Source organism: Aquarana catesbeiana, linkage group LG02, assembly GCF_042186555.1.
Source record: "Aquarana catesbeiana isolate 2022-GZ linkage group LG02, ASM4218655v1, whole genome shotgun sequence".
NCBI classification, from domain to species: domain Eukaryota; kingdom Metazoa; phylum Chordata; class Amphibia; order Anura; family Ranidae; genus Aquarana; species Aquarana catesbeiana.
This window is the reverse complement of record NC_133325.1, coordinates 119,232,801-119,256,993: the sequence shown is the minus strand read 5'-3', so window position 1 is coordinate 119,256,993 and position 24,193 is coordinate 119,232,801. Positions and strand designations below refer to the sequence as shown.

General features: G+C 42.8%; 1 protein-coding gene across 1 annotated transcript; it reads left to right on the top strand.

Annotated features, from left to right (window-relative positions):
- Positions 1-4,005: 4,005 nt before the first annotated feature.
- RASL11A (RAS like family 11 member A) lies at positions 4,006-11,929 on the top strand. The gene is made up of 4 exons (XM_073613390.1): positions 4,006-4,282; positions 6,847-6,903; positions 8,643-8,722; positions 11,330-11,929. The coding sequence occupies exons 1-4, from the start codon at positions 4,162-4,164 to the stop codon at positions 11,795-11,797; spliced, it is 726 nt and encodes a 241-aa protein (XP_073469491.1). The 5' UTR covers positions 4,006-4,161; the 3' UTR covers positions 11,798-11,929.
- Positions 11,930-24,193: the final 12,264 nt, after the last annotated feature.

The window sequence follows — 24,193 nt, the reverse complement described above, 5'->3', positions numbered from 1 at the left end:
GGTCGGCTTTCATGTAGAAGCAATCCTAGCGGCTAATTAGCCTCTAGACTGCTTTTACAAGCAGTGGGAGAGAATGCCCCCCCCCCCACCGTCTTCCGTGTTTTTCTCTGGCTCTCCTGTCTCAACAGGGAACCTGAGAATGCAGCCGGTGATTCAGCCAGCTGACCATAGACCTGATCAGAGACCAGAGTGGCTCCAAACATCTCTATGGCCTAAGAAACCGGAAGCTACGAGCATTTTATGACTTAGATTTCGCCGGATGTAAATAGCGCCATTGGGAAATTGGGAAAGCATTTTATCATACCGATCTTGGTGTGGTCAGATGCTTTGAGGGCAGAGGAGAAATCTAGGGTCTAATAGACCCCAATTTTTTCAAAAAAGAGTACCTGTCACTACCTATTGCTATCATAGGGGATATTTACATTCCCTGAGATAACAATAAAAATGATTAAAAAAAAAAAAAATGAAAGGAACAGTTTTAAAATAAGATAAAAAAGCAAAAAAATAATAAAGAAAAAAAAAAAAAAAGCACCCCTGTCCCCCCTGCTCTCGCGCTAAGGCGAACGCAAGCGTCGGTCTGGCGTCAAATGTAAACAGCAATTGCACCATGCATGTGAGGTATCACCGCGACGGTCAGATCAAGGGCAGTAATTTTAGCAGTAGACCTCCTCTGTAAATCTAAAGTGGTAACCTGTAAAGGCTTTTAAAGGCTTTTAAAAATGTATTTATTTTGTTGTCACTGCACGTTTGTGCGCAATTGTAAAGCATGTCATGTTTGGTATCCATGTACTCGGCCTAAGATCATCTTTTTTATTTCATCAAACATTTGGGCAATATAGTGTGTTTTAGTGCATTAAAATGTAAAAAAGTGTGTTTTTTCCCCAAAAAATGCGTTTGAAAAATCGCTGCGCAAATACTGTGTGAAAAAAAAAAATTAAACACCCACCATTTTATTCTGTAGGGCATTTGCTTTAAAAAAATATATAATGTGTGGGGGTTCAAAGTAATTTTCTTGCAAAAAAAAATAATTTTTTCATGTAATCAAAAAGTGTCAGAAAGGGCTTTGTCTTCAAGTGGTTAGAAGAGTGGGTGATGTGTGACATAAGCTTCTAAATGTTGTGCATAAAATGCCAGGACAGTTCAAACCCCCCCAAATGACCCCATTTTGGAAAGTAGACACCCCAAGCTATTTGCTGAGAGGCATGTCGAGTCCATGGAATATTTTATATTGTGACACAAGTTGCGGGAAAGAGACAAATTATTATTTTTTTTTTTGCACAAAGTTGTCACTAAATGATATATTGCTCAAACATGCCATGGGAATATGTGAAATTACACCCCAAAATACATTCTGTTGCTTCTCCTGAGTACGGGGATACCACATGTGTGAGACTTTTTGGGAGCCTAGCCACGTATGGGACCCCGAAAACCAAGCACCGCCTTCAGGCTTTCTAAGGGCGTAAATTTTTGATTTCACTCTTCACTGCCTATCACAGTCTCGGAGGCCATGGAATGCCCAGGTGGCACAAACCCCCCCCCAAATGACCCCATTTTGGAAAGTAGACACCCCAAGCTATTTGCTGAGAGGTATAGTGAGTATTTTGCAGACCTCACTTTTTGTCACAAAGTTTTGAAAATTAAAAAAAGAAAAAAAAAATTTTTTTTTTGTCTTTCTTCATTTTCAAAAACAAATGAGAGCTGCAAAATACTCACCATGCCTCTCAGCAAATAGCTTGGGGTGTCTACTTTCCAAAATGGGGTCATTTGGGGGGGGGTTTGTGCCACCTGGGCATTCCATGGCCTCCGAAACTGTGATAGGCAGTGAAGAGTGAAATCAAAAATGTACACCCTTAGAAATCCTGAAGGCGGTGATTGGTTTTCGGGGTCCCGTACGCGGCTAGGCTCCTAAAAAGTCCCACACATGTGGTATCCCCGTACTCAAGAGAAGCAGCAGAATGTATTTTGGGGTGCAATTCCACATATGCCCATGACCTGTGTGAGCAATATATCATTTAGTGACAACTTTGTGCAAAAAAAAAAAAAATAAATAAATAAATTGTCACTTTCCCGCAACTTGTGTCAAAATATAAAATATTCCATGGACTCAACATGCCTCTCAGCAAATAGCTTGGGGTGTCTACTTTCCAAAATGGGGTCATTTGGGGGGGGTTTGTGCCATCTGGGCATTTTATGGCCTTCAAAACTGTGATAGGTAGTGAGGAGTAATATCAAAAATGTACGCCCTTAAAAATCGTGAAGGCAGTGATTGGTTTTCGGGGCCCCGTATGCGGCTAGGCTCCCAAAAAGTCCCACACATGTGCTATCCCCATACTCAGGAGAAGCAGCTAAATGTATTTTGGGGTGCAATTCCACATAGGCCCATGGCCTGTGTGAGCAATATATCATTTAGTGACAACTTTTTGTAATTTTTTTTTTTTTTTTTTTCATTATTCAATCACTTGGGACAAAAAAAATGAATATTCAATGGGCTCAACATGCCTCTCAGCAATTTCCTTGGGGTGTCTACTTTCCAAAATGGGGTCATTTGTGGGGGTTTTGTACTGCCCTGTCATTTTAGCACCTCAAGAAATGACATAGGCAGTCATAAATTAAAGACTGTGTAAATTCCAGAAAATGTACCCTAGTTTGTAGGCGCTATAACTTTTGCGCAAACCAATAAATATACACTTATTGACATTTTTTTTACCAAAGACATGTGGCCAAATACATTTTGGCCTAAATGTATGACTAAAATTGAGTTTATTGGATTTTTTTTAGAACAAAAAGTAGAAAATATCATTTTTTTTCAAAATTTTCGGTCTTTTTCCGTGTATAGCGCAAAAAATAAAAACGGCAGAGGTGATCAAATACCATCAAAAGAAAGCTCTATTTGTGGGAAGAAAAGGACACAAATTTCGTTTGGTTACAGCATTGCATGACCGCGCAATTAGCAGTTAAAGCGACGCAGTGCCGAATTGTAAAAAGTGCTCTGGTCAGGAAGGGGGTAAATCCTTCCGGGGCTGAAGTGGTTAAAGGGGTTGTAAACCTTTTGTGTTTTTTCACCTTAATGCATCATATGCATTAAGGTGAAAAAACACCTGTCAGTGACCGGCCCCCCAGCTCCTCCGTTTTACTTACCTGAACCCACGAATTTGACCCGGCGGGGACGCGCTGTCTCTCTGCCTGGGGTTTTCGGCTCTTGATTGGATAGATTGATAGCGGCGCCAGCCATTGGATTCTGCTTCTGTCAATCAAATCCAATGAGGTGAGCGCCGGGGGGGCGGGGTCCTGCATTCGGCCTCTATGGACACTGAATGCTGGACTCGGGAGCGGCCTGCAAGGTAACCCCCTCGGGGAAGCTCTTCTCCGAGGGGGTTATCAGATGTGGGGAGGAGATGCGAGAACCGCCGGGGGACCCCACAAGACAAGGTTCGGGGCCACTCTGTGCAAAACAAGCTGCACAATGGCGGAATGATATGTTTGTTATTTAAAAAAAAAAAAAAATACCTTTAATTGAACAAATTGAATTGAGAAAGCTGACTGGTTGCCATGCACAGCTGCACCAGATTCTGGGTCAGTTTTAGTAAATCTCGTCCAATGCGTGTGGGAAGGGTTACATGCTCATAATAAAATAAACCTAAGATGCCTATATACACAAAGGATTAGCTGGAAACATTGTACACATGATGAGTTCCTAGTGATCAGGATTAGCTGACATAATGACAGCACAGGGAGATCTGTAAACACTTCCATTGATTGCAATGTCACTTTAATAAAACTGTATGTGCACGCCATCGTTTGGAGCTGTCAGCTGTGGTCATGCAGAGGAATGCGGATCTCCTCCAGTATGAAGGGCGGTAGGTGTCAGGGTACTCCATAGTCCCCGGCGGGTCCCCAGGCTGTGGTGTGATGACGATCGTCGTGGGGTGATGTCATCGCACGTCATAGAAGTCCGTCCTCCGGGCCGCCTTCATTGCCTTTCCTGGAGATGAGCGGAGATATAAGAGGAGGAGGAGCGCCGGCTGGAGCACACACACACCGCCCGATCCGGACTGTGTACAGCTGAAATCCGCATTATCCCGATCCACCCCCCTCCACCCACCGGATTCCCCGCACCTTGGATGCATCGCCCAGTCTGACTCCTCCGGGATCTCTCCTCCAATGCGGCTACCGACCATGTCCGGGAACTTCCTTCTAGCGCCCATCCCGGAGACCGCCGACTACTTCACCGTCCGGGACATTAAGATGGCAGTGATGGGGGCCGGGGGTGTGGGCAAGACCGGTGAGTACCAGGATCACCCATCACCGGCATGGCACCAGGCGATCCGTGCTACTTTATATGTCCTATAGGAGAGTTCATAGAACAGATGATGGGATCGATCATCATTGTTATCCCTATTATTGTTCTATTATCTGTTTTATTGTTATCTGTATCACATGACAATTTTTGTCATCAGTAAATTGTCATCACCATTCATATCCCCCTGGGAAGATCTAATATTCATTGATTATCTTTAGTAGATGATTGATTTCTGCATACACTGGATGTGCCAATATTCTACTCAGCAATCAATACTCAGTCCAGGTGAATGATGTCAGTGCAGATACAGTCCACATTGTGCAGAATCTTCATTGTCTGCTACCCATGTACAATAGAACTTTAAAGAAGTATTCAACCTAAAAGCAAACATGTATAATTATACAGCTTACCAATTCTTAGTTTGCTGCATTTGTTTTCTTGTTTAGATATTCTTTCCTTTATTTTAACCTGGTGATCTGACCAGTAAGTCTGCTGTTTTTCAACTTAACAATCGGTCCTGCAGATGTAGTAGTTAGAAGGTTGAGACAAACCATTTAACACTGACAGGGATGCTTACAATGGTCAGCGTTTATTTATTTATGTAAAATCTTTATCCCAAAGGATACATTTTTTTTCTACAGATGATGGCTGGCAAAATTTTATTTGCCGATACACATTTATTTAAAAAAATATTTTTTGTAATATATATATATATATATATATATATATATATATATATATATATATATATATATATAATTATTATTACTTTTTAAATTATATTATATAATTTTTATATTGTTTTATAAGTTTCCCCTCTTGGCCCCCCCCCCCCCCCCCCCCCCTCATAAATCCAGCACTGGTTTGCTGTAATTGCATGAAAAGTGTTAGCTGGAGTTGTTTGGATTCACTTTGTTAGTGTATGTAAATCTGCTAGTAGATCTACCCCCCCCCAGATTAATAGTGCTTCTGTCCAAAGGTGCCCCCATGCTCCTTCATCCAGAGTCGGGGCACTCTAACAAAGTAGGTGTGTTACTGGCCAGATCACCAGGGGAAAAAGCCTTTGTTGCAGTGAATACACAGGGGGCGATTGTTGTCATTTCCAATGATCTCCTTTAGCCATGTGTTAACTTTAGTAATACTCTGCAACCTATTAGAATCTTTTCACCAATCTGAACACATTAAACTGATGAACAAAGAGATGCTTGTATACTATATTAGTAGATATGCATCTGTTGGGTTCTTACAGACAATGCAGAGATCAAATCTCCTGTGGTGTACAGAGTGGAGTTACTTCTCCTTCAGAGTTTTCAAAAAGTTTGTCGAGTCGCTTATTTGTAACAAGAATGCAATTTTATTCATTTATTTTATTTGAAATTACAACTTTTGAATTTCCTGTTCTGTATACTTGTTGCAAATTAGCATCTGAAAGTATTGAAAAAATTAGGTTTAACATGACAGCCAACCAGTGAGCATTTTTAGAGTTGTGAGCAATCGCAGCCCCTAGATTTCTATTATGACAAGTTTACTTTATCCCAAAAGGTGCACATCCTCATCTGTGGGTGACAGTTTGGGGGGGAAGTTACTAAGACAGGAGCAGACAGAATTTGGAGCAGCTGTACATAGTAATCAATCAGCTTCTATCTTCAGCTTGTTCAGTTAGGCTTTGAAAATGAAAGATAGAAGCTGATTGGTTGCCGTACATGGCAACTTCAGATTTTGGCTGCTTCAGTCTTAGTAAATTCGCCTCTTAGTCCAGTGTTATAAGGTATGTGGTCCACACAGCTGACAGCAGGCTGGCCTTGTACACAGCTGCCTTTGATGTAACACATACACTATTAGATACAATAGCACATTTTGCCTTTATTTTGAATTTTATATCAGAAACTTTCTACAGTCCTGGTTCACACTGATGCGATTTGATGCAAATTGCCGGAAATGGCTGCGTCCGAATCGGTGCAACGCCACATCTGCGGCGCCCAGCCGATTCACAAAAGTAGCTTCTGTACTACTACATGGGAAAGACACATATGAGGAGAGAGAAAGTTGCTGCTTACCCCAAATAATATATTATGGGAAAGTTCCCCCAGGAAGGGGTTTTTTCGGCAGCCAAGTAAATGAGTACAAAAATGCAAAGAAAAATTTTTCTTTGAATATTTGTACTCATTTACTTGGCTGCCGAAAAACCCCTTCCTGGGGGAACTTTCCCATAATAGCTTCTGTACTACTTTTGGCGATTTTGGGGTGTGATTTTTCCATTAACATCTGTGCAGAAACCCGCACAGAGGTCTCTGAAATCGCCCCCGAATTCGGGACTGACATGTGGGAATGAAATTGTGCGAGTTCAGCTGAAGTCAGTGTGAACCTGGGCTTAGACATGGAAGAGAGGTGGATTATAGACTCCTAGGAACATCTTCATTTCACCTCCATTTCCTTTTCATCCAGTTGTATGAATTTCTCTTATATATATTTATGTGATATTGTTTCATTGTGCTATATTGTACCAAATTGCTAAAATGTTTTTTTTTTTTTTTATTTGCTTTCAGCGATGATTGTTCGATTCCTTACTAAAAGATTCATTGGAGACTATGAAAGCAATACTGGTGAGTTTTTTTACCTGATTAAAGTGCATCTAGACTCAAAAACAAAAATATAATTTATTGCTATTTTACTAGTCCTTAGATGTGGTGGCTGCATTAGTTCCCATTTACTAGGCTTAGATTTTATTCTATTGCATCATTTTGTATTTGCTTTCAATATGTTATGTGATGCATTTTTAATGTTGTGTTATTTTCCTCCCCCACACATTTGGAGAGGGGATATATTAGCCTTTTTCAATTTCTATGAGATTTATGTGTATTGGACCTATTTAATATTTGGGTATCACAAAGCCCCAGTGCTTCTCGCCATTCGCCATATCCCTTGTGGATAAATGTTCTGTACAATTTGGGGCTGATTCCCACCTTTGACAACCTTGGCTGTATGTGGGGTATTCATTTAGAACAGGGATATGCAATTAGTGGACCTCCAGCTGTTGCAGAACTACAAGTCCCATGAGGCATAGCAAGACTCTGACAGCCACAAGTATGATGCCCAGAGGCATGATGGGACTTTTATTTTTGCAACAGCAGGAGGTCCACTAATTGCATATCCCTGATTTAGAGCTTAGATTTCCTTTATTTCCACTTGGAGATCCTGACACATTTTAGGGGAGATTTACTAAAACTGCTGTATTCAGAATCTGGTGCAGCTGTGCATGGTAGCCAATCAGGTTCTAACTTCAGCTTGTTAAATTAAGCTTTGACACAAAAGAAGCTGGAAGCTGATTGGTTTCTTTGCAGAGCTGCACCAGATTTTGCATGGTACAGTTTCAGGCTGGGTTCACATATGTGCCGCCGCGGGTTCCTGCCTGGGGTTCATTGCGTGTCTGTTCGCCGGTTCATGTACGATTCATGCCCGAATTTTTGCCTGAATTCGCACTTGAACCAGAGCCAAACACGCACAAGACCCCTTTTGCAATCCGCTCCGCAACCACCCCAGACCTTTGTGAACTGGCTCCTTCGAGACGCGCACTCGCCTGTAATGCGAATTGGATGCAGAGAAAACCAGCATGTGTGAACCCAGCCTTAGTAAATCTTCTCCTTTCTGTCCTAAATTGACCATATAAAGTCACCGTACAATGGTTTTTTCAACCTTTTTGTCCCAGAGGAACCCTAGAAATAATGTTCTGGTCTTGGGGAACACCTGCTAAAACAAGTTCAATGTGTTCATTGGGAAATTGCCCCTTACATTGGTGGACGATGGGAGGAATGCCCCCTCTACAGACAGCTAAATAGATCATTGGTGTCATGGTGATGGCTCTGCCAAGTGGTGTTATAACTATGCAGACACTATCAAATGGGAGTTCAGTCACAGCTCAAGGAACCCCAGTTGAGACTGGCTGCTGTACTATACCTATAGAGAAGTAGTGTTGTCACCATGTTGTCTCCTGAATTGGACCACAAACATCTCCTTCTCTCTATGAAATAGTAAGGAGGGGGTTTGTAGTTCACAGAAAAGAAGGGGAAAGCTGATTACATCGTTTGAGACTTCAGTTCAGTGCAGAGGAAGTTACAAATACATTAGATGTCCAGCAGGATCAACAGTATTTTTCTTGACTTGCAGAAAATGTAATTGGACTGACAAAAGAAAATGAATGCAGCCACCACATCCAAGGACTTGTGAGCTGCAATATATTACATTTTAGTTCTTGGATTTAGATACGCTTTCAATTGTAAATGGCCACAAATTCCCATTTTGACTTTTTCCTGAATATGGTTTATTTTCTCTTTTTGTCAATCAGGAAACTTATACTCCAGGCTGGTGGCTGTAGAAGGGGAACATATGGCTTTACAGATCCAGGACACACCAGGCTATGTTAAGGTGAGATTCTTACAGCATATATCATATGTACAGATTATTATTGTCTGTCGGGTGCGATAACATCCGTCTGACTCATTTCTAACATGTATACTGATTTTCACAAATGTGTCATTCTTATGTCTCCAGCCCCTGTGAAATCTGTTTTAAGAGTATAAATGATAGAGACCACATAAATGAGTCACTGATTCCTGTGACTCAGTGCTCTAATAGTATGACAGACACTTGCAAATAACTATATTCTAAAGGTATTCAGATTTTATTGTGCTATACAAACATGTAAATCTATTTGTGTTATGCACTGCAAGTTAAATTTCATTAAGGGCTCATTCACACTAGGAACCGCATGTGAATCGCACAGGAACACTGTGCGCTTCCTGTGCAATTCACATGCAGTTCTGTGCAGTGCGGTTCAAAATGAATGGGCTAAAATCGCACCGCACTGCACCAAAAGTAGAGCATGCACCCCTTCTGGAAATGCATTGCAATTGGATTGTATGGTACCTTTGTACCATGCGATTCGGTGCTGCGACCTGCATTTGGGCTGTTCTTAATTTTACACTGACACCTGCTGCAAATTGCAAGGACAGTGTGTTTGGAATGCGGTGCGGGAAACTGTCATAGAATGCGGGTCTTCCGCACCATGTTCTAGTGTAAACGGACCCTAATATAGAATCAGAAGAAGTTTTGGGCAACGCCTCGACCTGAAATGTATGTGTAAATTTTATCTTTGCTGCCCAAATGTAAAAATGCATTTTTATAAAGTTCTTCTGGCGATCTCTGCCCAGTGGGAGGATGAGATTGTCGGAGGAACTTCTAGATATTGGGTTTATGAATCATGCCTATGGAGGCATCATGCTTCATTGTACATAAAGGCTGACACAATTCCCAAAGCAAATAATATATAGCACACCTTGTATGTATCAGGCCACATACAATTACATTTCTCTGTTGAAAATATGATGTTAAAGGAGAAGTATAGCTAAAACTCTTTTGGCCATACTTCTGTGAGTCACATGAGTGCAGTTTTTTCTGCATTCCTGTGAGCCAGATTCAGCCGACAGCAAGCAAAAAATTCTGCTGTAGGCTGACGTCACAGCTGGTCCAGGCTCTGGAATGATCCTGACAATAATGTCGGGAATCACCCAGATGCCTGACCGGCAGCTGGCTCAGCCTCTGCACTGCTGAGAACCTGAGCCAGCTGCTCCCACCCCATCCACAGTCCACTGCTCCAGTGAGCACTGGAGGGGTAGAGCAGAGAGTGATGAATGACAGTCAGCACTCTCTGCTCACTGAAGACTGAGAACTTGGCGATCAGCAGTCACATGATCTCTCAGTTCTCGGTATTAAAGCCGGCGGGGAAGCTGCAGCATCGGTTTGATGCTGCAGCCAAATAGGTGAGTATGAATTGAATGGCTGCGTGTTTTTTTTTTTTTTTTTTTTTTATCCTTCACCAGCAACTCATACATTGTGGCAGATTACCTGGGGTCCCAGCTCCACTCACTTTACATAATCATTTCAAGGGAGTCTAGCTCCCCCTATTGGATTTTTCAGTAGTGTTACATTGTAGCTTCTAACCCTTTCCCCGCTTGGCTAAATAAATGTGTTTTTATTGTTTGTGACTCTGATAAAGAGATTCCCCTTACTTCCTGTTGGGGTGACTGCGTAGAACGTGAAGGAAAGGAGAATCTCCCTAGTGGAGTTGCAGATGGCAACAAAAACTTGATATAGTAAAAAAATAACCCAAAACGGGTTATAAAGAAAAAAGGTTTTAATCATTCATCACGCTAACCAAAAATGTAAAAACTTGTCAGGAATTAGGCTTTAAAGTGTATCTAAAGCCAAGGTTTTATTTTAGTTTTTGGATAGACTGGGGGGGGGGTTAGAACCCTTGTCAGATTTTTGAGGTTGTCTGTGACTCAATTGGTGAGATTTACTTTTTCTGAAAAGAGAGGAAAAAATCCAAAAATTTGAAATGGCCATCAGAACAGGAATAGAGGGGGAATCTTCCAGTGGAGACATTTGTTCCAGTGAGCGTGACTGATGAGCTTGTAAAAATTCCCTTAGTGGGTGGCCTTGTAGGCCCCCTCCCTTCTGATTTTGTTTGATTAAAAACAAATTAAAGAAGCCAGGCGGAAAATTATTGTACATCTAACCACATGCAGCTGCTGTTTGGATTTTTTGACAGCTGGCAGGCTGTCAAAATACAATAGGCACAGTGGGTGATTCTTCCATATGCACTGTATAGCATGGATGGAAGAACCTGTTAGATTTTTTTTTTATTTTTAATCTATAGGTTTATGGTCATCTTAAGTTGGAGAGATTGTCTCTCACTTCCTATTGTGTGTATATATGACCGGAAGTGAAGCTAATTCTCCCTAATAGACTTTAGATGACAAAGTGGTTTTATCCATTCCCTATTCAATCCAAAACTGAAAAGAAAAACATTTGGCTTTAATCCTACATATATTACTATTACTCATTTACGCCTCTTTCTTTATTGCTGTATATTAGAATGTTGGTAACAGATCAGATAACTATCTAGCTGTTCAGTCTATATAAATCTGTCAGATCTTGGGTTATAAATCTTTTTTTTTTTTTTTTGCATAGGTGGAAGATGACGTATCTCAGGTTGCGGACATGCTGCGATTTATTCAGTCATCAGAAGGTTTCCTGCTAGTGTACTCGGTCACAGACTTAAGGAGCTACGAGTACATCCGCCACCTCCACCAGCACATCCGGAAGGTGCACTCGGACTCTAAAATACCCATTATTATTGTGGCCAATAAAGGGGACCTTCTCCATGTCAGGCAGGTGCCTTCAGATTCCGGAATCCAGCTGGCCAATGAACTGGGCTGCTCCTTTGTGGAGATCTCCACCAGTGAAAACTGTCAGGACGTTTGTGACGTGTTCCATCACCTGTGTAAAGAGATCGGCAAACACCAATCCAGCAGCACTGGAGAGAAGAGGAGAGGCTCTATAATGCCACGACCAAAGTCGCCCAATATGCAGGATTTAAAGAGACGCTTTAAACAGGCGTTATCGCCAAAAATAAAAGCTTCCTCTGCCATGGCATAGTTTGCATTCCTACAGGAAAGAGACTGCGTTTATTTTTTTTATTTCAGAATAATTTATTTTTTTAATGAATATTTAAATGTGTATATCGGCATGCATACTGCCTAAACCAAATATATATTTATTTAAATATTATCCTTTGGTTTTCTGTGTCCCGGTCTTTATAAGGAACTAATTTTTCTGGTCTGGGTTTTGGTAGTTAAGAGTAAAGGGAATGTGTTTGCAAATACTTTAGAACATACCATTGAATTCCCGAAATCTGGAAGCGTGACATTTTTGTAAATCAAAGGCAAGATCATTCATAACTAGTGTTTAAAAAAAATCTCTTTCTCTCTTCCTCTCACCCTCCCTCCCAACCTGAACAGTCTGAAATAAATTAAATTAAAGGCTAAGTTCCACCTTTCCAAAAAAAAAAAAAAATACTATGAAGTCAAGGGGCCCCAGTAGGTATTAAAAAACTGTGCAGCTCTGTAGGGTTCTTTAACTTTATTGCCTGTAGACTATTTGCATGGTATACTGTATGTGCGGTGGCAAAGAGGGTGAGCTTTTATGCCCACACAATGCTAATATGTGTCCATTGACAGCCCACTCTCAGCCCAGTGACTGAGCTGGCATAGACAGCTCTTATACCTAGTAATGATCAGGGGAGGCAGGGCGGGCCCTGATCATTTGATCACAATGATGGGGTGGTCACGTTGATTGCGCAGTCTGTCGTTCCCCCTTCCTTCCAGGCATAAAGATCCAGTTAAAGGGATGCCGGGGCTGGGTGGGAAAGGGTTAGGCTGCCATTTTTCTGCAGGCATTTTCTTTTGTATTGTATGGGCAGTTGGCACTTTCCTTTCACTTTAAAATTGTAATAACTGGAGTCCATTACTCAAAGCCAAGACAAAGATGTTACCTATGATTATCAGTTGAATTTCAGCTGTCATATTTTTATTGCCTGTTAGAAAAAGTATACATATGTCTTCTATGTTCTTGTGCACAGCGAAACAAATTTTTATCATTTGTTAGTTTGCATAGACAACACACTGATGAACCCCCCCAACCTCCCCTCACTTCTCTAGGACTATTGGTATAGATATTTTCTAGCATACGTGAAGCTCACGCACTGAGACCTTTGCTAATTTTCAGTTTGGTCTGTATCTGGGGAATAATCACCAAAGGTGGGGTACTGAGTGAAATTGCAGTCATATTTCTTTAGTGATAGGTCTGACTTTAAGTATAGACAGGGCTTTTTTCTCAAACAATAGGTTCTGGAACTCAACCACAAACTCCCAAAACCGCTCCCCTACACACACCCTCCAAATCACATCAAATAGTGGGTGTGGTCAGTCAAATTTCACGAAAAGTAGGAGGGTCTTAAAGGTCATTAAATACCAGGATTGCATTAGGTCATTAAATATCAGGATTGCATTAGGTCATTAAATACCAGGATTGCATTACACACAGAGTGCAGAGCTGTCACTTGTAAACACAGAAACCAGACTTTTGTGATTACAAGTGATTGTGGTGGGCAGGGAGCAGAGGGTCTGAGCCAGAGGTGGTGGAACTGAGTTCCACCAAGTTCCCCCTGAAAAAAAGCCCTGAGTATAGAAGTATGGGTTGTGAGATTCAAGGTGCATTCTTGGAATCTAAGAAAATGATGGCTTTCAATCAATGCTGATATACCCTCTATTGTCAAAAGTATTGGGACGCTTGCCTTTACATGCACATGAACTTTAATGTCATCTCAGTCTTAGTCCGTAGGGTTCAATGTTGAGTTGGCCCAACCTTTCCAGCTATAACAGCTTCAACTCTTGTGGGAAGGCTGCCCACAAGGTTTAGGAGTGTGACTATGGGAATGTTTCACCATTCTCCAGAAGAGCATTTGTGAGGTCATGCACTGATGTTGGATGAGAAGGCCTGGCATGCAGTCTCCACACTAATTCATCCCAAATGTGTTCTATCGGGTTGAGGTCAGGACTCTGTGCAGGCCAGTCAAGTTTCTCGACCCCAAACTTGCTCATCCACGTCTTTACGGACTTTGGGGTAGAGGAACTTGACTGGCCTGCACAGAGTCCTGCCATTAACCTGATAGAACACCTTTGGGATGAATTAGAGTGGAGACTGCAAGCCAGGCCTTCTCATCAAACATCAGTGCCTGACCCCACAAATGTGCCAACTCAATATTAAACCCTACGAACTAAGACTGGGATGCCATTAAAGTTCATGTGCTTGTAACAGCAGGTGTCACAATACTTTTGACAATATAGTGTATGTATTGGTGTTCATATCAGGAACCAGGAACATTCCGGGCTTGCAATTATTGATCAGGGTGGCTTGGGAAATAATCCAACAGAATTGCAGTAATCAGAGAATGACAGTTTTGTAGTGACTGGCCATACATGCAGTATGCAAACACTTTGTCAGATGCTTTGGAATATCTAACTGCCAGTTCCATGTTGTGTCAGTTTTTCTACAGTGTGTGAAAAATCTCTACAAATAATGCTGAGGGATTCAATAGGGTGGGCAAAGAACTGCTAATCTCTATGCTGAAAACTATAAGCCACGAACATGACCAGACTGCTGTAAATCAAAATAAGAAAAAAACTGAGGGAAGGGGACTACATGGCGTTTTTTCCTCTTACGTTTTTATGATCTGCGTCTGTAGCTGTGTCTCCATGATCCTCCTCTTTGCTGTCCTATGCTTCCCTCCATTGCTCCTATCTCATCTGCTTTTCCACTGAAATGTATGAAGGAAAGGAGGAGCTTTGATCAACTGCTGACCTAACTAGTTTGATAACCAACCTTATTAGCACTCAGTATCCTCTACTTTGGTCACGTGCTAGTTAAAGGCAACAGTCATGGGTGAACCATGGAGCCTGTCATTGCTAACCTATTCTTCAGGTTTTTCTGGTTACATTTCTGACACTTTCCCATCCCTCCCAACAGTCCCAAATTGTGCAGGACTGTCCCGCATTATATACATGCTCCTACTGTACAAGGGCTGGGTCCTGGAAAATCCTTTTTTAAAAAAAAAAAAAAAATCTGAATTACGTTAACAGACATGACATGTCAAACAACAAAAGAGGATCATATAAAGAATCTGACATTTTCTCAATAACTGGTGACAATCTTCATGAGAAGACCAGATGCCTAGGAGATATTAAATTTAGGTGAGGTGCAGTGGGTAAAGGAAAGGCACATGGGCTGGGGAGGGTGTGAAAGGATGGAATGGGGGGGATGGGTGTATAGTAGGGGGAGGGAAGAGGCACAGGGAGGAGAGAGTGGAGCTTAGACAAAACATTTTGGGGAAGGTTTACTAAAACGGGTGCACATAGATTCTGGTGCATCGTAACTAATCAGCTTCTAACTTCAGCTTTTTTTTCTGTTAACCACTTAAGGACCGTAAGGATGTGCCCCCCTTAATGACCAGGCCATTTTTTGCGATACGGCACTGCGTCGCTTTAACTGACAATTGCGCGGTTGTGCGACGTTGTACCCAAACAAAAGTCCTTTTTCTCCCACAAATAGAGCTTTCTTTTGGTGGTATTTGATCACCTCTGCGTTTTTTATTTTTTGCGTTATAAACAAAAAAAAGAGGGACAATTTTGAAAAAAAAACTATATTTTGTACTTTTTGCTATAATAAATATCCCCCAAATTGTTTTAAAAAAAACAGATTTCTTCATCAGTTTAGGCCAATATGTATTCTTCTACAAATTTTTGGTAAAAAAAAAATCGCAATAAGCGTATATTGATTGGTTTGCGCAAAAGTTATAGCGTCTACAAAATAGGGAATAGATTTATGGCATTTTTATTACTTATTCTTTACTAGTAATGGCGGTGATCTGCGATTTTTAGCGGGACTGTGACATTGCGGCAGACAGATCGGACACTTTTGACACTTTTTGGGACCAGTGACATTTATACAGCGATCAGAGCTAAAAATGGCCACTGATTACTGTATAAATGTCACTGGCAGGGAAGGGGGTGATCAAGGAGTTAGGTGTTCCCTAGAGAGGTGTATCTAACTGTAGGGGGAGTGTATTGACTGGAGGAGGAGAGAGATCGCTGTTCCTGATCACTAGGAACAGCAGATCTCTCTACTGCCCTGTCAGAACGGGGATCTGTTTGTTTTGTGCTGGCTCTCTGTGGAGGGATTGCAAATGGGCGGTGGACATCGAGGCCGCCGGCCACACGCATCGGCTCCGGCATCGCGCCGTGCACGCCCCCCTGTCACGCTTAAAGCAGCTGACGTACACCTACGTCAATTTGCGCAGCCTTGCCAACCTGCCGCAGTATAATGATGGCAGTTGGTCGGCAAGCAGTTAAGTTTTGACAATACAATCTAGAATCTGATTGGTTACTGTGCACAGCTGCACCAGATTCTGTGTGTACCAGTTTTATTATATCTCCCCCTTTGCCTTTCTTGATCTGCAAATTTGTGATGGATCTCTGAAAAAAAAATACTGAAGCCAGAGGGTTAGCATAAAAGCCAGGCAACTAGCATTTTCAGAAGGGGGCTAGAGTTGGTAGCCTTTTGCCTCTCATGGCAGGTTTACTTTAAGTAACAAATGACTGGTCCTCTTCTGAACTTCCTATGGATAGTCACAACAATCCCAAAAGGTCACAATAGAATCTACACAGAGAAATGTCATGTCCATATCAAATAACAACCTGAAAACATTTCAGGTGTCTGAAATCAAAGTTGAGAGATCTGTTTGTGGTGGAAACTTTTTTGCAAAAATAGCTGATTTCCTTCCAATGGCACCTCTGAACATTACTGCTAAAGACTCCTTATAGAGGAGCTCCAGTCATATTTGTGATTATTAAAAGTCAGCAGCTTCAAAAACTGTAGCTGATGACTTTTATTAAACAGAAACTCACCTGTCCAGGGATCCAGCACTGTTCTCACCCAAGCCATTCTTTCCATTGGTGTTCTGTCCCTGGCACTGGCATCTCAACTGTGGGCACCACCCAAATGTGACAGCTTGTGGCTTCACAGCCAGGTGCCCACTGGGCATGCAGTAGCTGTGCTATGCTTTGTGAATGGCCTGCAGTCTTCTCGGACCTGTGACGTGTTGGGTGGGGTCGGGAGGTCTTCGAAGAACTTTTCTTTAGATGGCCTAAGCCCAGGTACCCGCTCCTATCCCCCAAAATAAGTTTTATAAAGATTAGAGGGAAAGGAGGCCTTCAAGCAGAACTTCCCCTTTTGGGTGGAGCTCCGCTTTAACCCTTGCCTTTTGAAACTTTGAATGTTTTTGCATGGAGACGTGCGTTTTTAAATACATTTTCATGTGTCATTCATGTGTTTTCAAACTTCAGGCATTTTCATTTTAGCCAATGGAAAGCAGCGTTATCTGTGACGTCATATGTTGTCATTGTTCTTGTACCTGCTTCAAGGTTTTTCCGTGTTGTAGTGTCAGATGCTCTAAAGCCTCGTACACACGATCGGATTGTTGGCCAACAAATACGAACGTAGTGATATACTATGTTGTTTTTCAGCTCTTTAGCGCCAGCCACCCTTTGGGCTCCTTCTGTTAAATTCATGTTAGTAGAAGTTTGGTGAGTGTTGATTTGCGCTTTTCATTTCGCACTTTTCATTTTGCTCTTTTCAGTTTGTGCTTTTCAGTTCATTTCTGAACGGCCGTTGGTCAACCAGACATGTTGCGGAATCGGAGGAGATAACGTGTTATTGGCCTTGGAGTTATTGCTTTGACATTATTTTTTTGGTTGAATAATAATGATTTGATTTGTTATATTTTCTATATTTTTGGATGCATAGAATGCACTTTTTGGTTAAGTTCTATTGGCAGATAGCATGTCTAATTTTATTTGTTTTCTTTTTTTAATGCACAATAAAAAAATTGTGTAGAATAATACTTGGCTACGTGTTTTACAAATGACAGTTTGGGAGTAGGCAGTTACATTTAAAAAAATACAATGTAAAATTGACAAGGGACACCAACATAGTTGATCTTAAAACCTGCGGGATAATGGTGTTGTGGTAACTTGCCCAAATAAAAAAAAAAAAAAAAAAGCATAATAATATTATTCTTGATATCACTAGAAAAAAAGAGCCTTTGAAAATTTTGCAATAACTCCATCAGTATCACCAACAAAGCAACTTCATTATTATCCCATTAAAGAAGAAGAGAATTGTGCACTGCATTTGGAGAGTTCATAATTTGCCACGTCACGAATGTTAATTCTCCATTACGAGCGCTAGTTTACAAGACCGACCGCTTTTGGCTCGTCCTTGCTTCTGAGCATGCGTGTTTGTACTTTGGAATTTTGTCTGATGGACTTGTGTACAAAATCCGACAACACACATTTGTCCATGGAAAATTTTAAAACCTGCTAGCCAACATTTGTCTGCAGAAAATTTAAAAACCTGCTAGCCAACATTTGTCTGCGGAAAATCTGACAACAATTGTCCGATGGAGCATACACACGGTTGGATTTACCGCCAACAGCCTGTCACCACACATTTCCCATCGGAAAGTCTGATCGTGTGTAACTGAGATCTAAGGGGGGCAAAAGAGCACAATTCTGCCTGAAAAAAACAAACGTTTATGCATGTCTTTGGGGGTCAAGCGGGAGCTTGATGCTCAGGTGTGATGAAGGGCACTATTGAATATAATGGAAATCTTCATGTTGAACGTTTGTTGCAGAAATAATCTTATAACAAAGAATAAAAACTTGCTTTCTGCTACAGCTACACAATGGCATGCCTGTATAGAAAAATATGAAACTCATATTTTTTTTTTTTATATAAAGGGAAATTGTGCTTCAAATGGTCCTTCACTCAATCCACTCACAATGGTTCCAACTTCACTGACTAGAGAAATGATTTCAATAACATTTGTTGAGCCAGATGGTGTTTATTGGCACACTATGGGTAATAATCCTGCAGAAGGAATTGTGCCCGGCTAATTGACACAAAGCTCCATTCAGATTTACATATGTGCCAGATGATTTGCTTGGACTTATTCGAATGTGTTTTGCTGGCACATATTGTGGAATGTTAATTTGGAGATTCATCACTCCTCCCACTCATTTTTTAATTGAACATTCCTCGGATTTTCTAAAATTGTTCTTGGAATTTTTTTTCTATGCTTAAACATATTCCAGATGCATGCAGTGGCGCACATCCAGTGCTGTAGTAGCAAAATTTCTTGCCGCCAGACAAAAAGCAGACACAAAAAAACGTCTGATCCTTCTCTTCCCCATTGCTTCCAGACATTTCATTGAAATATTTTCATCTGATCTGGCAAGATCAGGCTTTTAATAAAGGTTAAAACACACTCCTTCTCCATGATAAAGTGCTTCCGACTTGAATGGAACAAATAAACACATTGCTGAAAATTTTAAAACCCATGTGTGCTTAAAGTGTATGGCAACATTTTCACTTTAGTTTTGGATAGAGTGGGAAAGGGTTAGACCCTTTGTCAGGCTTCTACCGTTGTCTGTGTCCTTGTGGGGCAGATCTCTGTCCTGTGAGCCATTGTCACCTAATAAAACTGGGGGAAAAGCAAAAAAATGTATTTGGTAAGGTAAAATCCTTCAACGAGGACACCTGTTCTATGACAGCTCTTTAGAAGAGGAACCGCAGTCTGCTCACATAATTTGTAATTAAAACATCTTTGCCATTCTGAAGCTTCCCTCCGACCACTTTGCATATTATTTTATATATACTGTGATTCTGTACTTGCCAAATATGCTGCAGAAATCTCCCTCCACTAAGTCTGGCTGCGACCATTTTAACTGTGGGCAGCTGAAGCTTCAGCCTGTTTACTTCCTGGATTTACACAGACACACAGAGGCACACCTCCAGCTCTACAGCTCTCATTGACTCTTTTATGACTCATCCCTTCTCCCTTCATGGCAAACTCACGAGAGTGAGAGAGAGCTGTGCATGATGTCATAAGCCTAGGCTTTTTATCAGACAAGAAACAGGAAGTGGGCTTTATAAGGTATTTACTGGCAGAAAAAAAATGTTTTACTATCCAAAGTTAAAACAACGAGGGCAGAAGATTTTAACCTCCCTGGCGGTATGATTATGTCAGATTTTTGATGCTCAAAGCGGTACAATGTTTTGCATGGAAATTTGGCGTTTTATATTGTAGGCCTGTAATTCTTAGGTATAACACACTTAAATCTGTCCAAAGAAGAGTCTAGTAGACATCCCGGGTATGATAAAGTTTGAAGCACAAAATCATAAATTATAATATAATAAGTAACTATAAATAATTATAACAAATAATAATATAATAATAATAAAATGTATTCAATAAAGGCTTACCTGTAGGTACAAGTAAGCCATGGGGGGATTTATTACCACTTTAAAAAATAATTTCAGGCATCGGCATGTTATACATAGTTACATTGGTCTAACCTGAACCAATGTAACAATATATATGACGCACCTGGTCGATGCTGCTGGAAGTTGTAAAACAAGGTGCTTGTTCAATTAGCGGTTGTAGTGCAGTAAAACCTTGCTGTTGAGTCGCACTTTTGCCATCCCGCAACCACTACCACGTTTAGCTGCAGAGGCAGTGGCCAGAGGTGTACCCATGCCTCAAACGTGCCAGGAATTATACCCCCTGTTTCTTTCAGGGGGCATAGTGCCTGCCAAATGTGACCAACTCAAGCGAATGGGGCTGCACAGCAAGTGCCCCGCAACCACATGCAATGCGCATGGTTGTCGTGCGCTAGTGCAGAGTTAAAGGGGTTAAAGCAGGCAGTGAGGAGGCATTCAAATGCCTCCTCAGCACCTGTCAAGTGTTCTCTGAAGAGCAATTCAAATGCGGAATGCAAAATGAAACACGTGAAACAATCACAAAAGCTTCCGTTAGGAAGTACATATAAAAATGCAAAAACGTTGAGGAAAATGAAAATTATGAAAAATACATGGGTCTACGCATGTGCGCATGAATCAAACATAAGTGTCAATATATAATATCTGCGAATCAAAATAAGTGTCCATATATAGTAACAGAAAATAAAATGTGAGGTATTGATCTGAAATCAGTCCAAAAGAGACCCCTTGGGTGAATCCAACTAGAGTCAATGGTGTAAAAATGTGAGTAACACCCCATACAGTATCCGCAAATACTCAATAATTGCGCTTACCGCAAGGCAAGCAAACACCAGCCTGTATCACGTCTTGGTATAGAGAATCCAAATGGTGCTCCTAAACTGTGTTCATCATGGCTGAAGGAATGTAATGAGGACACCAGACTTCCATCTCATAGACATGTAAATAAAAAGAAACTGGCCATAGTGTAATACTGCCAAACCAATTGAAGTTAAGGAAGGTAGAAAAATTACACTAGTGCATAAAGGTACAGCAGGAAAAGAAAACACGGAGTGAACACTAACAAGCTCCATAGTGAAGATGAACCCCACACTCCGTGCAAATAATGCGCTTACCCCAAGGCAAGCCAACAACAGCTTGTGTTCAGTATCAGTCCACCACACCACACTATGTGATCCACCACCAGGCAAATAATGCGCTTACCGCAAGGCAAGCCAACAACAGCTTGTATTCAATGGCAGTATGAGAGATCCACTGGCGTTCTAGACTGCTTGCGGCAGGAACCGGAGGATACAGCAGGGACTCCAAAATGACATCTCATAAGCATGTGAATAAAAAGGAACTGGCCATAGTGTAATACTGATAAAAACGATTTAATAAGTAAAAGTAGAAACTCACATGAGTATATAAAAGTACAGCAAACAGCCGGCCGACATAGCGAGCACCCGTCCACACTGAAAATGGCGATGACATCAGAGCGTCAACCTCCCGACGTACGTTTCACCACAAATGGCGTCGTCTGGGGACACCATCTTTATCAGGTTCCCCGAAAATTGGGATAGGCGCTACATAAGTACTTATCAAGAGTTTCAACTGCCCTTTCTGCCCCCCTCCTCCTTTCATAGAAGCTGTACTATGGCTTCCATCAATGAAAAGCACTCTATGAATGGAGGATGGGCAAATAAAGGAAATGTCTTTATGGGGCTGAATTCATAGACTTCTTTTTGTTGATGTAAGCTACAATACGGCCTCTATGGATGAAGGAGGGGGGGTGGCATTGTCTGCACTTTTGAGGATTGTGTATGACAGCGGCTGCATTAATCCCTGTAATTACCCATTACCACTGCGGGAGTATGTAGGGGTGAAGGGGACAAAGGACAGAAGATTTCTCTAAGACAGCAGCACAAGGTACACTTTTAACTGAATGTAATTACAGTCCCTTGTGCTGATTTTCTGGTCCAATCAATGTTTATTTTCACAAAAAAGCAATGACAGACAGTGGCGGAACTACCACCATAGCGACCCATGCGGGCGCTATGGGGCCCGCAGCCGAGTTGGGGCCCGGTGAGTGGCATTGCTAGGTGGGTGCGGGGCGCACCAGGTGACACCCTTGGGCAGCGGCAGCTGCACCACTAACACTGCTCGCTGTGCCTCGCACCGCTGTGTCCCTCAGCGGCGTGAACCAAAGCCACCTTCCCTCCTCTCTGTTTACATCCACAGAGGAGGAGCAGCCTGCGCTCGAGCCTCGAGGGACACACACCGCTGTGTGTATCTGGAGACTGTCAGCGCAGTTCTGAGGTATGTAAGAAGGGGGGCGTCTATACTACTGAGGGCGGTCTGCACTGAGGGGGGTCTGCACTACTGATGGGGGTCTGCACTGAGGGGGGTCTGCACTACTGAGGGGGGTCTGCACTGAGGGGGGGTCTGCACTACTGAGGGGGGTCTGCACTACTGAGGGGGTTCTGCACTGAGGGGGGTCTGCACTACTGAGGGGGGTCTGCACTAAGGGGGTCTGCACTACTGAGGGGGGTCTGCACTGAGGGGGGTCTGTACTGTGGGGGGTCTGCACTGCTGGGGGGTCCTGCACTGAGGGGGGTGTCTGCACTGAGGGGAGGTCTGTAATGGGGGGGTCTGTACTCCTGGGGGGTGTCTGTACTGTTGGGGTGGTCTGCACTTGGGTGGGGAGTCTGTACAGATGGGGGTCTGCACTGAGGGGGGGTGTCTGTACTGCTGGGGGGGTCTGCACTGAGGTGGGGTCTGTAATGCTGGGGGGTCTGCACTGGGGGGTGCCTGTACTAAGGGGGGTGTCTGCACTTCTGGGGGGTCTGTACTACTGAGGGGTGTCTGCACTGAGGAGGGGGGTCTGTAATGCTGGGGGGGTCTGCACTGGGGGGGTGTCTGTACTGAGGGGGGTGGTCTGCACTGGGGCTGTGTCTGTATTGCTGGAGGGGGTCTGCACTAGGGGTGTCTGTACTGAGGGGGGTGGTCTGCACTGGGGGGTTGTCTACACTGGGGGGGTGTCTGTACTGCTGGGGGGGTCCTGCACTGAGGGGGTGTCTGCACTGAGGGGGGGTCTGTAATAGGGGGGGGTCTGTACTGATGGGGGGTCTGCACTTGGGTGGGGGGGTCTGTACTGATGAGGGGTGTCTGTACTGAGGGGGGTCTGCACTGAGGTGGGGTCTGTAATGCTGGGGAGGGTCTGCACTAGGGGGGTGTCTGTACTAAGGGGGGTGTCTGCACTTCTGAGGGGGGTCTGCACTGCTGGGGGTGTCTGCACTGAGGGGGGTCTGTAATGCTGGGGGGGTCTGCACTGGGGGGGTGTCTGTACTGAGGGGGGTGGTCTGCAATGGGGGGGTGCCTGTACTGCTGGGGGGGTCCTGCACTGAGAGGGGTGTCTGCACTGAGGGGGGGTCTGTAATGCTGGGGGTCTGCACTAGGGTACTAAGGGGGAGTCTGTACTGCTGGGGGTCTGCACTGAGGTAGAGGGTGTCTGTACTGATGGGGGTATGCATGTGTGCCCTTCAGGGGCTGCATACCATATACTGCATACTTTGTTGTTCGAAATGAATATAAGCTGTTGCCTGGGTACTGTGCTACATGAGTGTGGTAATCTGTTGTTCAATGGCATTAGTTAATTTTTTTTGTGGGGGGGGGGCTGTTTGCAGGGGGGGGGGGGGGGGGGGGGGGGCATACAACATTTTGCTATGGGGCCCTGTGATTTCTAGTTACGCCCCTGATGACAGCATTAGACAATACAGCATGATACGGCTATAATTGGAGATAAAAAGGCACAGAAGCATAAAAAGTACAATGATACTTGCATACATGATGGACGGTAATGCAGGAACATAAGGCAAACAAAAATTAAAGGAAGGGGAGGGAAAGAGAGATTTCCCAGGGGCATGCAGAGCTTTGAACAGCGTAAGGATGAGAAGTGCTATTAAGGCAGTTGACGATGGACCTTGTGCTGATTTTAACTAAATTTCAGCTGCCACTGTATGCTGCCATAATGCACCAGGAAAGCTGTAAAATTGTATACACCTAACAGTAATTTGCATTTCCTGGCACATTGCAGTGGTAGCATACAACAGGTATATC